Source organism: Melospiza melodia, chromosome 12 (assembly GCF_035770615.1).
Source record: "Melospiza melodia melodia isolate bMelMel2 chromosome 12, bMelMel2.pri, whole genome shotgun sequence".
NCBI lineage: Eukaryota > Metazoa > Chordata > Aves > Passeriformes > Passerellidae > Melospiza > Melospiza melodia.
Genome location: NC_086205.1, coordinates 1313132 through 1328115, shown reverse-complemented (window position 1 = coordinate 1328115; position 14984 = coordinate 1313132). Strand labels below are relative to the sequence as shown.

General features: G+C 49.2%; 1 protein-coding gene across 1 annotated transcript; it reads left to right on the top strand.

Annotated features, from left to right (window-relative positions):
* Positions 1-1755: 1755 nt before the first annotated feature.
* Positions 1756-3254, top strand: LOC134423493 (zinc finger protein 572-like). Its single transcript, XM_063166461.1, has 2 exons — positions 1756-1862; positions 2049-3254. Exon 2 carries the CDS (start codon positions 2371-2373, stop codon positions 3061-3063), a length of 693 nt encoding a protein of 230 aa, XP_063022531.1. The 5' UTR covers positions 1756-1862; positions 2049-2370; the 3' UTR covers positions 3064-3254.
* The last annotated feature ends 11730 nt before the right edge of the window (positions 3255-14984 follow it).

Here is a 14984-nt window from a genome sequence, read left to right as displayed (position 1 = left end):
ATACAATAAGACAAATCTTCCTCGATTGAAGGATACAAATTACGCTCCTTTCTTTCTTTACATCCCACACACTCCCTTTCATCATTCACTTTTAAAACAAAAATACCGCATTCCTTTTGCCATTCCTCTTTCCGATATAAAACGAAAAACAAATCCAAATATGGTATTTCATCCCATTTCTCATTCTTCCTTAAAAATTGCATCATAGATTCTATTATCTCCAATTCCAGTGTACCATTCACTGGCCATCCCGCTTCCCCAATCTCATATTCAGGCCACCAATGATTACAATAATCTATCATTTTGCTTTTATCCAGTTCTTGATAATACCCCTCACTTTTCCACCGTTTCAATATACAACCTAATGGTGTATTTCCAGGTATTTTACCATTGGCTTGCACTAAGGTTTTAAAAGTTTTAAAAGACATCATATTACAACCTTTAATTCCACTATTAATCCCAATAAACCAATATACCTTAAACCAATATACCTTCTCGCCGTCCTTCCCTAAAACAAACAGGAGGCGAGTTCCGGTCCTGCGTCCTTAGACGTCTTATGGCCGGAGCCTAGGCTTTTTTTACCAACCACTAAATCCAAATCCAATTATCACCTTTTTTTCCAATATAAAGCACCTTCGGGCTTACCTTAATGCAGTTTGTCCGACAGGTGCGGGGGGTCGGGCACGACTGATGACTCCCAGAGAAGTGCTCGGTGCCGGCTTGGAGTGGATTGGGACGCGAAACGCCCCAGCAGCACTCGGAGTCCTGCCGTGGTCGCCAGAAAACTGTTGCCTGATTGATAAATGACACAAAACTCAGATAAGTTTTGTGGGTGCTTTATTAAGGGCCCGGGGAACTGGGGGACTCACGTCCCAAAGTCTGAGCCCCCAAATTCATGTATGGGTGCTTCCCTCTTATACATGAGATTCACAACAAAGTCTCCAAGAAACAGTTTCCCGTTCCCCTTGCCTAGCCTCCAAGAAACAGTCCTCCGTTCCCCTTGCCTGGTCACAGACCCCTTGTGATACATTCCTTGGTTCACAAACAAGATCATTAATCCTCTGCTTATCTTATTCTAAGAGCATTGTATGCTGCCTCCAGACAGGTTAGCATTCTTACTTTCCTGCACTAGTTTAATTATTTATTAAATCCCTAAGACTACCTGCTAGGTAACACACAAAACCCAACACACACTTTCAACGGCTACAAAACTACTTTTTAAGAAACCAGTTCACACACAACTCACTATAATTAAATATTTTGCTAAATTTCATTTCTTTTCCAACAATAACACCCTCCAGGGGAGATATCTTCTGTGAATGGGCCATTGAGTGTCACTGCAGGACTGATAAAATTCCATCATCCCATTGTGGGATGTCCCGCCCAGGGGGAGGAACCAAGCATTCCTGCCTGGATATAAGCTGAGGCTTTCAACACCAGGAGCACCTTGCCTACTGGATTCCCAGAGGACAAGAGCTCCAGAACCACCACTGGACCTCCAGAGGAAGACCAGACCCTTCTACAGGATCACTGCTCTGACAGAATCATGTTCATCACTCCAAAAGGACTGCAGCCACCATTTAATGTGACTGCTGCCACCACCCTGACCAGCAGGGTGTCAGCTTATGTCCTGACTCTGCCATTTAAGGCAGCGTTTCTGTATCATTGCCTTGATCTTCATTTTCTTTTTAAATTGTAATTCTGGTTTAGACTCTCCCCCAGGTTTGCCTTCAAACCAGTACAAAAGACAATGTACTCACCGCTTGTCTGCTTCCCAAACCAGTATTTCCCATTCCCAGATCTTGATTGGATGGAGGAGGAGGCTATGAAGCAGAGAAAGGAGCCCTGGGATACCCGAGCAGGTGAGGAGGAAGTCAATGCCCCTTTTCCTTTCTCTCCTGCTCCACCTCCTAGCCCAGCACGGCCTTTGGCTGCAGGACAGCCCTGCTGGCAACGTTGTCCTGCCGGAGATGCACTGGGGGGATCTCCTTCCTCTTCCCTCTGGCATGGAGGCAAATCCCATCGTGTCCTTGTCCTTCCTTCCCCAGAAAAGAAGCTAACGATGGAGACAAGGGAGGAAAAATCTCCATGGCAGAATGCCGTGGAAGAGGCCGTTTTGAGCAACCCTAGTGCACAGGAATCCAATGGGGAGGAAAGGTCCCAGAGATCCCACAGGAGGAGGGCTGGCTCTAAACCCAGCCCAGATTGCTCTGAGGAAGAAAGACCCACTCTGAGCCAGGAAAGTTGACAGAGCTTCAGCCAGAGTATGGAACAGGTGGTGCACGAGCAGCTTCATGATGAGGAGAAGCCCTACAAGTGCTTGGAGTGTGGGAAGAGCTAAGACGGAGCACCACCCTGATCAGCCACCAGATGATACACAATGGGGAATGGTGCTACAAGTGTGGGGAGTGTGGGAAGGGCTTCAGCTTTAACTCCCAGCTCATCACCCACCAACACATCGACATTGGGGAGAGGCCCTACGAGTGTCCCAAGTGTCAGAAGAGGTTTCAGACCAGCTCAAATTACCCCTGCCACCAGCAGATTCACACCGAGGAGAGGCCCTTCTGCTGCCCTGAGTATGGGAAGGGCTTTAAGTGCAACTCCCACCTCATCATCCACCAACACATCCACACCGGGGAGAAGCCCTATGAGTGCCCCACCCGTGGGAAGAGGTTCCAGACCAGCACAAATCTCTGCCTGCATGAGCAGAGTCACACCCAGGAGAGGCCCTTCTGCTGCCCCGACTGCTGGAAGGGCTTCAAGAAAAAATCCACCGTCATTACCCACTGGCATATCCACACTAGGGAGAGGCCCTACGAGTTCTCCACATCATGGGAAGAGCTTCTCCATGAGCTTGGACTTGACCAGACACCAGTGGAGTCAGCAGTAAGGGAAGTTCTGCGAGTGCCCCAACTGCAGGAAGAGCTTCATGCCCAGCCCCAGCTTCTTTCGCCATTGGAGGTCCCACATCAGGAAGAGCCCTGGGGATCCATTTTCCCTGTGATCCATGCTGGGAAGATAGCTGTCCCTTTTCCTGCCCCTCCCAATGACATGTGGCATTGAAAAACATGAGGGTCTGGCCATGGACGTGTGATTACATTCATTCCCACCTCAGGTCACTGCCAGGGGCAGGAAAGGGACTCTCTCTCTCTCTCTCTCTCTGTCTCCCTGAGGAGAAGGTTGTCCTTTCCAGGAAGTGGAAATTGTGGCCAGACCCAGTGAGTTGTGTTTTAGTTTTCCCTGTAAAAGTTTTATTTATCCCTTCTGTTATCAATATTGTTTCTGTTCTTGTTTGTTCCTGATCTCATTGCTGTTCCCAATGAATTGTTCTTATCCCAGCCTGGGATCTTTGCCTTTTGTGCTTTCCATGGGAGGTGGGAGGGCAGTGAGGGCAGCGCAGTTTAAGCGGGAGGAGGAAATTGGGGAATCCCATTCCTGAACCCTGCCCCATGGAAACCGAGCATCCCAGCTGGTCCCAGCCCTGGTGGCCATGGCAACAGCCTTGGGAGCGGGTTCCTGGCTGGGGCTGTGGGAACCTCTTCCATCTGGTGCCCAGGGACAGGAGTGGAGGGAACGGCTGCAGCTGAGTCGGGGCAGGCTCAGGTTGGATGTCAGGAAAAGGATTTTGCCCAGAGGCTGCTGGGGCCCTGCCCAGGCTCCCCAGGGAAGGGTCCCAGCTCCAGGGCTCTCTGAGTTCCAGCAGTGTTTGGACAGCGCTGCCAGGCCCAGGCTGGCATTGTTGGGGTGTCTGTGCAGGGCCAGCCGTTGGACTGGAGGATCCTTATGAGTTGCTCCCAGCTCAGCCAATTCTGTGGTTCTGGGATCCCATGAGCCTGGGGATGGGTCTGCCAATGGTTGCCATGGCAACCACCCCTGACATGGGGTATCCATTGAGCTGCACAGGGACTGAGCAGGAGCTGGTGATGGTTGCCATGGAAATGGACCATAGTAACAGGGGGCTCGTGATGGTTGCCTGCTAAGGATCGGATTTGTTACAGGCCCTCAGAGGGGTTCCATGGGGACTTTCCAAGATTCTTCAGGCTGTTCCAGAGCTGGAATTTCACAGGCACAGACAGGGGCTCCATGGACACCTCCCAGGGCTTTCTGGGGATGGTAAAGAGCCCTGTGGTCAGAAGCAGTCACAGCCATGGTGTCATCCCAGGGGACCTTAGGCTGCAAAGGCACTGATCTGTCACAGGCACTCACGGAGGCTCCACAGTGACATCCCAGGAGTCCCCAGGCTGCCAAAGAGCCAGGATGTCCCAGACACTCACAGGGCTTCCTGTCATGGACACAGTGGGAGCTTCAGGCAAAATTTATTAAAGAAGGTCCTGTTGGGTCTCGAGGTGCAGAAAGGATCCCCAACAGCCCCCACAGATGCCCAAACGTCACCGTTGAATCAGAGATGACACAGACTCAGATCAGAAGGCTAAGGTCTGAAAGCCACCTGTTTTTTTAATCCTATTGTTATACCTTGCTTTTCTGTGGGTGGACCTCATTTTTCATTTAGTCAACACATTTCACATGATTGGCAATTAAGACAACACCCTTCAGTAAACAATTTTATGGAAAAAAGCTAACTTATAACAAACATAGTCAGCCAAGTGTTTCCTCAAAAATCCACTCCGATAACATCAGTTATTGATGTTTGGTTTATGTTGCGCCCTTCTGGGGGCTCCCTGGATGGGGGAAACCCTCCACTAGCAGTTCCGTGCCAGGTAAAAGGAGAAGCACAGGACTTTTTTATTCTTCAGATTCTTGTTTATTGTTATCTTATCTAAAGTTTGGATGGTGTGCATACCAGGCTTAGCACGCTGGACAGACACCTCAAAATGGCCCCAAAATGTACAGTTTCAAGCTCTTTTAACATTGTCTCATCCAATTAACTCTTAAAACCTACGTTATTTCTACTTATCGACCAATAATTCATCCCTTGACTGTCCACATAACATCTGCACTGTGCTTTCCTTGACCAATCACCCTCTGCTACCAACAATGTAGAAAATGGAGTAGATGAAGAAGACAGGGACTACACCCCAATTCCTCCCTCTTGCTTCCTATCTACAACATACTAAAAATCCCAAAACCTAAATTTCTCACCCAAGAGACACACTATACTAACCTCTAATCTATTTCACACTTTGGTAAATTCTAATCTATCTCAAAGTCTTGAGAGTCCTCTCCATGTGTGAAGGTGAAAGGCAGTGTTTCTCTGGGGGCCAGGATCCTTCAGAGCAGACAGAGAAATATACCCTGTACCCTGGATTCCCACATATTTAACCTAAAATCCTTTAACTTAAAATCTTTAAAGTTACCCAGAAATGTTCCAGGTAAATAGGATTAGAAAGAGAAGAAATAGAGAACAACAGAAAGACAGAAGATCCATTGAAAGATACACTCAGGGGTACCAACTGCTCGGGTTCCAGCATCGCTAACAGAGGAACTCCAGAAGATGGCAGGATGCAGACCATGGGCTGGCCTCATGCTCTGACTTTTAACCACCTGGGCCTTCATGGGCTGCCCCTGGTGTGGGACTGCCTGTTGCTTGTCCAATCAGACCCAGGGTAGCACCAGCTGCTACTCCGTTGACAGCTGGGCTCATCAGAGCTGGGATAGTACTGCCTGGGTTGTGATTTCTTGACAGCTGGGCAATCAGAGCTATGTTAGCACCACCCCTGCTCTGTGATTGATAACTCTCCAAGACCAGGGCTGGGGGCAGGACTCTGTCCCACCAAAAACCAAGGCCTGACCCGCCCTGGCCCCACACAGGCATTCCAAGCATCCCAAGGTGTCTCGGGACAACGATATCATCCAGCCTCTGACAGCGACCGCAGTGACACTGTGGAACATCATGGAACCATGGGTCATTTCTGACAATGGAGATCCAAGTAAACAATGGTGAGACTGTGGAATCCAGGAATCATGGAATCAAGGAATCAAGGAGACCATTGTGCAAATCATGGGCCCTATAGAAGCAAGGGTCAATGATCAAACGGTGGGGCCCATAGAAACAAGGAGCCATTGTGGCACAGCAGGGCCACATGGAGCCAAGGGACCACTGTGATTTTGTTGGGCCTCATGAAACCAAGAAGCCATTGTGACGTTGCAAGACCCCATGGAATCAAGGAGATCATTGTGACAGTATGGGACTCCATGAGATCAGGGGAACATGGAACAGGTCTGCCTGGTTTGCCTCCTGGGGGCTGTCGGACAGGTCCCACTGAATTTGGTATGTCAACAGCCACTTCCCATCTGACCATGAAGGACTGGAACTCTGTGCTTTTCTTCCTGTGGGAAAGAAGTATCTTTCTTGTCTAGGCTCACATGGCTGAAATGAGGATTCTACCTCTAAATGTGCCTATATCCAAGGGTTACTCCCACATAAAATCTGCTAATACAGTCAAATCTAGCTAGACATGGCCTCTGGAGACTGCCTCCCATCTGCCCCTGCACCACTGGGGCTCGCTTGTTTCCTTCCTATGGAGGCCCTTGTGAAACCGCAGAGCATTGTGGAACCAATGGGCCATGGTGACACTGCAGGCCCTTGTGGAACCTATTACACTGTAGGAACTTGTGGAACCAAGGGGGTCATTGTGACATTGTGGGTACCAAGGATCCATAGGGCCACTGTGGTACTGTGGGGCCTCATAGACCCAAGGACATCTTTGTGGCTCTGTTGGACCACACGGTCCCAAGGGACCAGTGTGAAGCAGCAGGGCTTTGTTGAACCAAGAGGCCGTTGCTGCATTTCAGGGCCTTGTAGAGCCAAAGGGCCATTGTGATCCTGCAGTGCACCGTGGAACCGTGGAGAGCACTGTGACATTGCAAGGCCCCATGGAATCACAGAGAGTATTGTGACACTGTGGCGCCCCACAGAAACAAGGGGCCACTGTGACCCTGCAGGGTCTCATGGAAGGAAGGGGCCATTGTGACACTCGGGGAAGTTGCAGAAACAAGGGCATCATTGTTACATTACTGGGCCCCGATGGAACCAAGGGGCCATGATGACACAGAGAGGGTTGATGGAACCAATAGACCATTATGATGCTGTGAAGCCTTGTGGAACCATGGAGACCACTAAGATCCTTAAGGAGTTGTCGAACCAAGGGGCCATTATGACACCTGAGGACATCATGGAAGCAAGAGAACCATTGTGGCACTGCAGGGCCCTGTGGAAGGAAGGGAACATGAAATAGGTGTGGCTGCCTTGGCCTTCTGGGGGTCATCTGGCAAGTCTGGTTGACCTTGGAATGTAGAAGGCCACTCCCATCTGCCCCTGAAACACCAGGGCTCTGGGCTTTCCTTTGTATGGAAAAGAACTGTCCATCTTTTCCAGGTATCCTTGGCCAAAATTACCATTCCACCTCCAAATTTCTGTGTATCGAAGGATCACTGCCAGAAAAAAGCTGCCAGGACAGACAAGTCTGGCTGGTCTTTGACTCCTGAGGGGCAGCACTCACCTGTTTTCCAAACACTGGAAAGGGCTCTCTGCTTTTATTTTTATGGAAGAAAAATAACCCTCTTCTCCAGGCACAAATGTCTGAAATTAAGACTCCACTTTCATAATTTCAAATATCCAAGGGTTGCTCCAAGCAAACCTGCCAGGACAGACAGGTCAGGCTTGCCTTGGCCTCTGGTAGCTGCTGTTCATCAGCTCCTGAAACATGGGGCCTCCATAGTTTCCTTCCTATGGAGACCGATGTGACATTGGGAGCCTTGTGAAATGAAGGGGCCATTGTGACAGTGCGGAGCACCATGGATCCAAGGGACCAATGTGACACTGTGGGGCCTCATGGAAGCAAGGATATCATTGTGGCTCTGTTGCACCACATGGTCCCAGGGGCCCAGTGCAAATCAGCAATGTGAGAGTTAGCCCAGCTGTAACTCAGAGTCAGCCAGATTTTACCCCGGAAGAACTGGGTGTGAGTTTTAAGTCATAGGAATCATTCATTTAACTTAGGGTGAGCTTGAGAGTTCCCCCATAAGCCTTTCGTGTTGTTATGCTAAGTTGTCCAAGTTCTACTCCCCTTTTGGTTTATTGGTTACTTGTTTCTTATTGTTCTAGTTTTCTAGCCCCAAGTGTCTATGTTGTTGCTTCCCCTTTGTCTCAGGTTTTAGGATCCTGCCCCTCATACTGTGATGGACTTCTCCATGCTTATTGTTTTTCACTCTGTTATTAAAGTTCCCTTTAAACAACACCATTGATCCTGCTCCTTTTCATTTTTGCCACCCTCACCCTGAAGTCAGGAGAACCAGAGAAGTTTGTCGCAGCCACCATCACTGTGACTTTTGGTGCCCAAACAGGGACCATGACACTTAGGGCTCCCTGTGTCAGCTGGGGTTAGCTGATGGATAGGCCAGTGCTCCCGGGATTTTGGATTGTGCCAGGCCCAGCAGATTCATTGTTGCTTCGAGGGACCTTGCCCAGGATCTGCAGGGACAACAATGGTTTCACCTGCATAGGATTACAGGTGGGTTTGGGGAAATGCAAGACATTTAATGCCCATTTTGCCACTGTGTATTTACAATATGCACCCATGTCCCAGAATTGATTTGGGGTGTTCTGGTGGCTCTTCCCCATAAGGCAGAGAAAGAGAAAAATGGGCAGCCAGATGTCCAAAGTAGAAAGGAGCATATATGGATGCTTTAATTCTCACTCATCATTGCATAATATTTTCAAAGAATGAATTAAAATCAATCATGAGGTGGATCATTAAAAATTTTCCAGATTCCTCAGCTGACAAAATCAATACCACCGAATTTTGGGACTCAGTGGGATTAACATTGTACAACCTTTCGATCGAAAGGGATCCCGTTGCACCCTGCATGCTCCCCATCTTCCGCACCATCCTTGAGACCCTTCACCAGCAAGAAGTGTGTTGAAAACTCAATCTGTTGGTCACTCCTAACTTGGGACCTGCCCTCAAACCTGCCTTTCTCAGACCTTCCACAATGGTACAAGATGGCAATAGTCATGCGGTCTTGGAGCAACATGCCCTGGAGACTCAGGATGGAAGGAGCCCTAATGTGGCTTGGGAGCTAGACAATCCTCCCTCCATCTTGGCTCCCCCACTTCTTGCTACCACAACCTTCTCTTCCGCTCTGAACAAACCTCCAGACTCCAACCCCATAATGGCGGGTCATGCCCCCACTGTCAATCATCCTCTCCACTCCAGGCCATGCCTCCAGTTAAGGAAGAAGACTGGCAAATAGTCTCGAAACTCCTCGTTGCGCCCATATGAAAGAAGGGGGCAGAATCCCAGCTATCAGCCATTGGTTTACAAGAAAATCAAGGATATGTGTAGGGCAGCTAAAGACCATAGGAAGGACTTACCTTTTTTTAATGGCCTAATGAGGGCCATGTTTACGGTACATCTTAAGATCTTTAAATCCTAAGATTTAAAATGTATTATGACCATGTTGCTGTCACCTGCAGAATACACCCTGTGGGAAGGTGGATGGAAGTGTACATGTTGGAGGATTTTGTTCAGACATGGCTTGAAGGAAAAAAGGCTATGAACATATACAGCTGGTTGAAAGGTAAAAGGCAGCTGTAAGCAGCAAGTTGTCAGGCTTGTTCCTGTAAGCAGCAAGTTCTCAGGCTTGTTCCTTAACAACAGTAAACACCTTGTCCTTGAGTAGTGATGAGGATGCATGGTGACAAACATGGAGGCCTTGAGAATGATAAATAAGTCAAAAACAGGATGAGAAAAACAAATGTTAGTCTCAACAAGAAACCACAGGTATTGACAACAAAAGGAGGGGTTGGTGTGTAATCTGTAGCCAATAATGAGCTCGGGTATTGCAATATGTATGAACTTAATTAACACTACTATAAAAGTGTGTAAGCTGGATCAATAAATCGGAGTTCGATGCTGATCAATAAGGATGAGGTCAACTCCCTTCGCTTCCTCAAATGGTGACACCCGATCATGATTTTACGACGCACCACGGAGGGGTGAAGACACGGCTCGGGTTCCGAAGCAGCCGGAACGGCAGATAAGTGCAGAGAGAGAAAAAAGCAGATAAAAAAGAGGCTGAGATGCGCCATGCTCTGGGTGTCGTATAGACAAGCCTGGCTGATACGTGCTGCACGGACCTTGAAGAGCTGCAATCAGCACTGACGATTTTGGTATGGAAAGGCAAGCAGCATATGATTTATTTTTTTTTACAAAAAAGGCAGGTTAAGGAGATAGATTTGCAAAAGGATTTACCAGGGCTTTTGACTTACAGCTACGATAGGGGAGTTTTTATTAACCCCCATACGGTTCACGAGTTAACAGAGTGGCATAAATTTGGTGATTTATTGTGGGAGGCTACTTTAGAGGGTGATAAAACTGCCAAGAAGTTAGGTAAATTATGGAGGGTGGTTCACAATGAGATGTTAAAGTTTCAGGCTGAGAAAAAGGCTGCCCAGCAGGCTAACGCCGCTCATGGGCGTAATAAAGATTACGATCAGGACAGGAGATATGATCAGGACAGGGGATTACCATTAGCCCCTGCAATGAGGATGGTCTTATTACCTGCTTCGCCGCCCTCTTCTGCTTCAAGGCAGGCTACGCAGAGCGCTTGTGAGGCTTCCACACCCCCTGAACAACACAAACTATGGCCAAGTTAATCCTGATAATCTCCCAAAAATCAATGAGCCGATCCCTGGGGCGGAAAACAACCTAGCGGGGGCTATTGCAAGGGAGCGGAGGTTGGCTTGGGCTAACCTCTCCAGAGACGCTATGAAAAAGGGGGATAAGGAAGTTATCAGGGCTGCTACTGAGCTGGCTTGTCCTGTTGTATTCCATCCGTAGGAGGGAGGCGGCATGTAGGCTACTATAACAGCCCTTGATTGGAAAGTGCTGTCTCAACTGAGGTCTACTGTTAGTCAGTTTGGAGTGAAAAGTGAGCCAGCCAAACAGATATTAGATTATATTTTTGATACTAGCCTCCTTCTGGTGAATGATTGTCGTGGGATAGCTAAATTGATTTTTACTCAACATCAGCAGTTGTTATTCAATGCTCATTGGCAAGGGCTTGTGAACGAGTGTGTGGCGGTCCAGAGGCAGCCGGGGGACCCTCTCCATGGCATAACTGTTAATGAGCTTATGGGCCTGGGACCTTTTCCTCGTACTGAGGCACAAGCTTTATTGGGGCAAGAGAAATGCCGGGAGGCTGTGAGATTGGTCAGGCTTGCTATAGAGAGGGTAAAAGAGCCAGGAGGGATACCCGTGTATATGGGAATTAAGCAAGGGGCAGAAGAGTCATTTGGGTCATTTATTGATAAGGCTGCTGCTGCAATTGAAAGGGCTGGGGTGCCAGAATATCTTAGGGAGGCTTTACTCAAGGAGTGTGCTCTCCAAAATTGTAATTCTGCTACTAAGAGAGTGCTTAATACTCTGGGTGCCAATTGGACTATAGAGGAGGCATTAGAGACAATGGCTTTGGTGCCAACAGGAGCAGAAGCCTTTGTAGTAGATGCAATCAAACAATTAGGGCTAAGCTTACAAGAACAGGCAAAGACCTCTCAAAATCAGGTGTTAGCTGGTCTTGCACCACTTCAAATGTCAGCAGCACTTCCTCTGACGGCTAATTGGGGCCAAAAATGCCATTCCCACACCCACAATACGAGTGCCTGCAAGAAGAGACCAGGAAGCACGAACCGCAGTGACCATGCACCGGCTCAAGTTGTCGCTGCAGCATCAGCACCCTCTCCTGTCTCCAACCCGCCACCACAGGAAGCCTCGCCTTGGAACTGGCAGCCACCGTAGCAGTTACGCTGATGACCCCGCACCCAGGGAAAATCCTGACAGGGATTCACGGACCTATGTTATGCAGGGTCAAGCTGGGTGCTTTGCTGTTTGGAAGATCATCTGCGTTGGGATTATTTGTTTTGCTTGGTGTCATTGGTGTGGACTATATGGTTGTAGTGCATACCCCTTTCCCACCACTCCAAATTAACAAAGGACTGAGAATTGCTTAGTTGGTGCCACTTGAGCCAAATGACTAAGGGATTACAGACTATGAAAGGACAAGAGAGGGGGGAAGATGGTTTTGAATCCACCGGAGGACTTACCTTACTGACTTTGAACCTTTCTGAGAGACCCAAGAAGGGGTGGAAGTGGAATTTCAAGGACAGAAAGGATCATTTTCAGGCTTGCTCGATACTAGAGCAGATTCCAGCATTATTAGCCCTAGCCGTTCACCTCCTCTCCGGGTTCGCATGAATGAAAAACAGCTAACAGCTTTCTTCTTCAATAGTCCAATTACCAGCTACCGTGCAATGCCTGATAAGGCAGGACATTATGGCTCAGTTGGGGGTGGTTTTAACCCTTTGGGGTGAAAGCCATTGCTTGGACCGTGGCTGGGGAACCTTATAGAGATACTAAGTGTGCTTTTAAATGCTTTTGCTTATTTTACCTTGTATTTTTAATTGTATTCAAGATATGGTTAGTAGAATGATAGAAAAAAACTGGCAGACTAACCTCCTTGTGCAAAAAAGAAAACGGGGAATTTGTTGGAGGATTTTGTTCAGACATGGCTTGAAGGAAAAAAGGCCATGAGCACATACAGCTGGTTGAAAAGTAAAAGGCAGCTGTAAGCAGCAAGTTCTCAGGCTTGTTCCTTAACAGTAAACACCTTGTCCTTGAGTAGTGATGAGAAAGCATGGTGACAAACATGGAGGCCTTGAGAATGATAAACAAGTCAACAACAGGATGAAAAAAACAAGTCTTGGTCTCAATAATGTTATGAACAAAAATTCGGTTAATATTTTTTTTGTGAGAAAAAGTTACCACTACTGCTGGGCTGCTGCCTGTGTTATGGTAATTACGGGTCGTTGTCGTTAATGGTTGTTTTTGTATTAGTAAAAGCCCTGGCTGGGGCGAGTTAATGGCCCTTCTCCTGAGACTGCAACGGGTGGGGACCTCCCCGAACAGTGAGGAGAAGAGACCTGGAGGGGAGGCGTTATGCAAAGTGACTCCCAAGACCAGAATGCTTTGTGGGACCCCCGATTCCAAACTCAGGGAGAAACCCCAAAAACAACGAGCCAAATAAGAGTTGAGAGACTGGAGTGATGTCTGGATGTGAGGAGCGGAGTGCTGGGCCTGCAAGAGATGCTGGAAACCTTCATCGTTCCTCACCCTATCTTGGAGATCCCCCGGGCCAGGTCTGGGAGGGAGAGAGACTCGGACCGAACTAACATCTGACGGGGACATCACGCCGTAAGGGCTCCCACGAGGACTGGATTCCCCCAGCCCTGCCCCTTGTGGACAGAGCTGTGCATATCTTCCTTCTCTGAGTCGCCCTGGGAGACAATGGGAGACTGCAGACCCGTTGGGCCGCTCAATCCTGAGATGATCACTTTTAATAAAGGCATTAAAAAGGAGAAGAAGTCTCCTGGCCCTGTTTATTTCAAATAACAAACCACAGGTATTGACAACAAAGGAGGAGTTGGTGTGTAATCTGTAACTAATTATGAGCTCAGGTTTTGCAATATGTATGAGCTTAATTACCACTACTATAAAAGTGTGTAAGCTGGATCAATAAATCGGAGATCGATGCTCACCAATCAGGATGTGTGCTCGTCTCCCTTCACTTTCCTCAGGTCTGTACTGGGAAGGACTGGGACAGAGCGGCTTTGTACTGGGATATACTGGGAGGGACTGGGGGGAGTCACTGGGATGTACTGGGAGCACTGGGATCAACTGGGAGCACTGGCAGGAACTGGGATGCAGTGGGATGGACTGCAATGGAACTGGGATTGAACTGGGAGCACTGGGATGGACAGGGATTGAACTGGGATGCACTGGGATTGAACTGGGATGCACTGGGATGGACAGGGATTGAACTGGGAGCACTGGGATTGAACTGGGATGCACTGGGATGGACAGGGATTAAACTGGGAGCACTGGGATGCACTGGTTTGAACTAGGATGCACTGGGAGCACCGGGGCACCCCCTACTGGTGTCCCCTGACGTGGATGAGGCGGGGCCACCGTGGGGACACCTCAGGGACACTTTGGGGTGACCGTGGGGCCACCTTGGGGACACCTCAGGAACTCCTGGGGTCATTTCAGGGACACCTCGGGGACACCCTGAGAGCACCCTGGGGACATCGGGGAGTGACCCAGGGGACACCTTGGGGACATCCTGGGGACACCTTGGAGACATCTTGGGGTGACCCTGGGGATATCCCTGAGACACCTCGGGGACAGTTTGGGGACATCCTGGGGACACTTTGGGGACATTGTGGGGTCACTTTGGGGAGACTTGAGGGACACCTTGGGGACATTTTGAGGACACCCTGAGAGCACTTTGGGGACATTTTAGGAACCCCCAGCTCAGGAACACCTTGGGGACACTTTGGGGACACTCTGGGGTCATTTCAGGGACACTTTAGGGACATCCTGGGGACACCCAGAGAGCACTTTGGGGACACTTTGGAGCCACTTCAGGGACACTTTTGGGTGACCCGGGGGACATCCCTGAGACACCTTGGGGACACCTCAGGAACTCCCTGGGGTCATTTCAGGGACACTTTGGAGACATTGTGGGGACATTCTGGGAAACCCAGACCCTGGGGTCACTTTGGGAGCTGTCGTGGGGACACCAAGGGGACACTTCAGGAGGCCCCTGGGGACACTTCGGGGACACCTTAAGGCCACCTTGGGGACACTTCAGAGCCACCACTCTGGGGACACTTTGGGGACACCTTGAGGAGACCTTGGGGACGTTCTGAGAACCCCAGGGGGACACTGTCAGAACGCCCCTGGGGACAGTTTGTGGACACCTCAGGATGCCCCGTGGGGACCTCTGGGGGACACTTCAGGGTCACCATCATGGGGACACCCTGGGGACACTTTGGGGACATTTGAGGGAGATATGGGAGGGACGCTGGGGACACTTTGGGGACATCTCAGGGGCCATCGCAGGGGCACTTTAGGACTCCCAGGGGACACCTTGGGGACACTTTGGGACACCTGAGGGACACCTTG

What these genes read in the sequence shown, in the direction of transcription:
- LOC134423493 (XM_063166461.1), top strand. Translation starts at nt 2,371, where the DNA reads ATGATACACAATGGGGAATGGTGCTACAAGTGTGGGGAGTGTGGGAAG.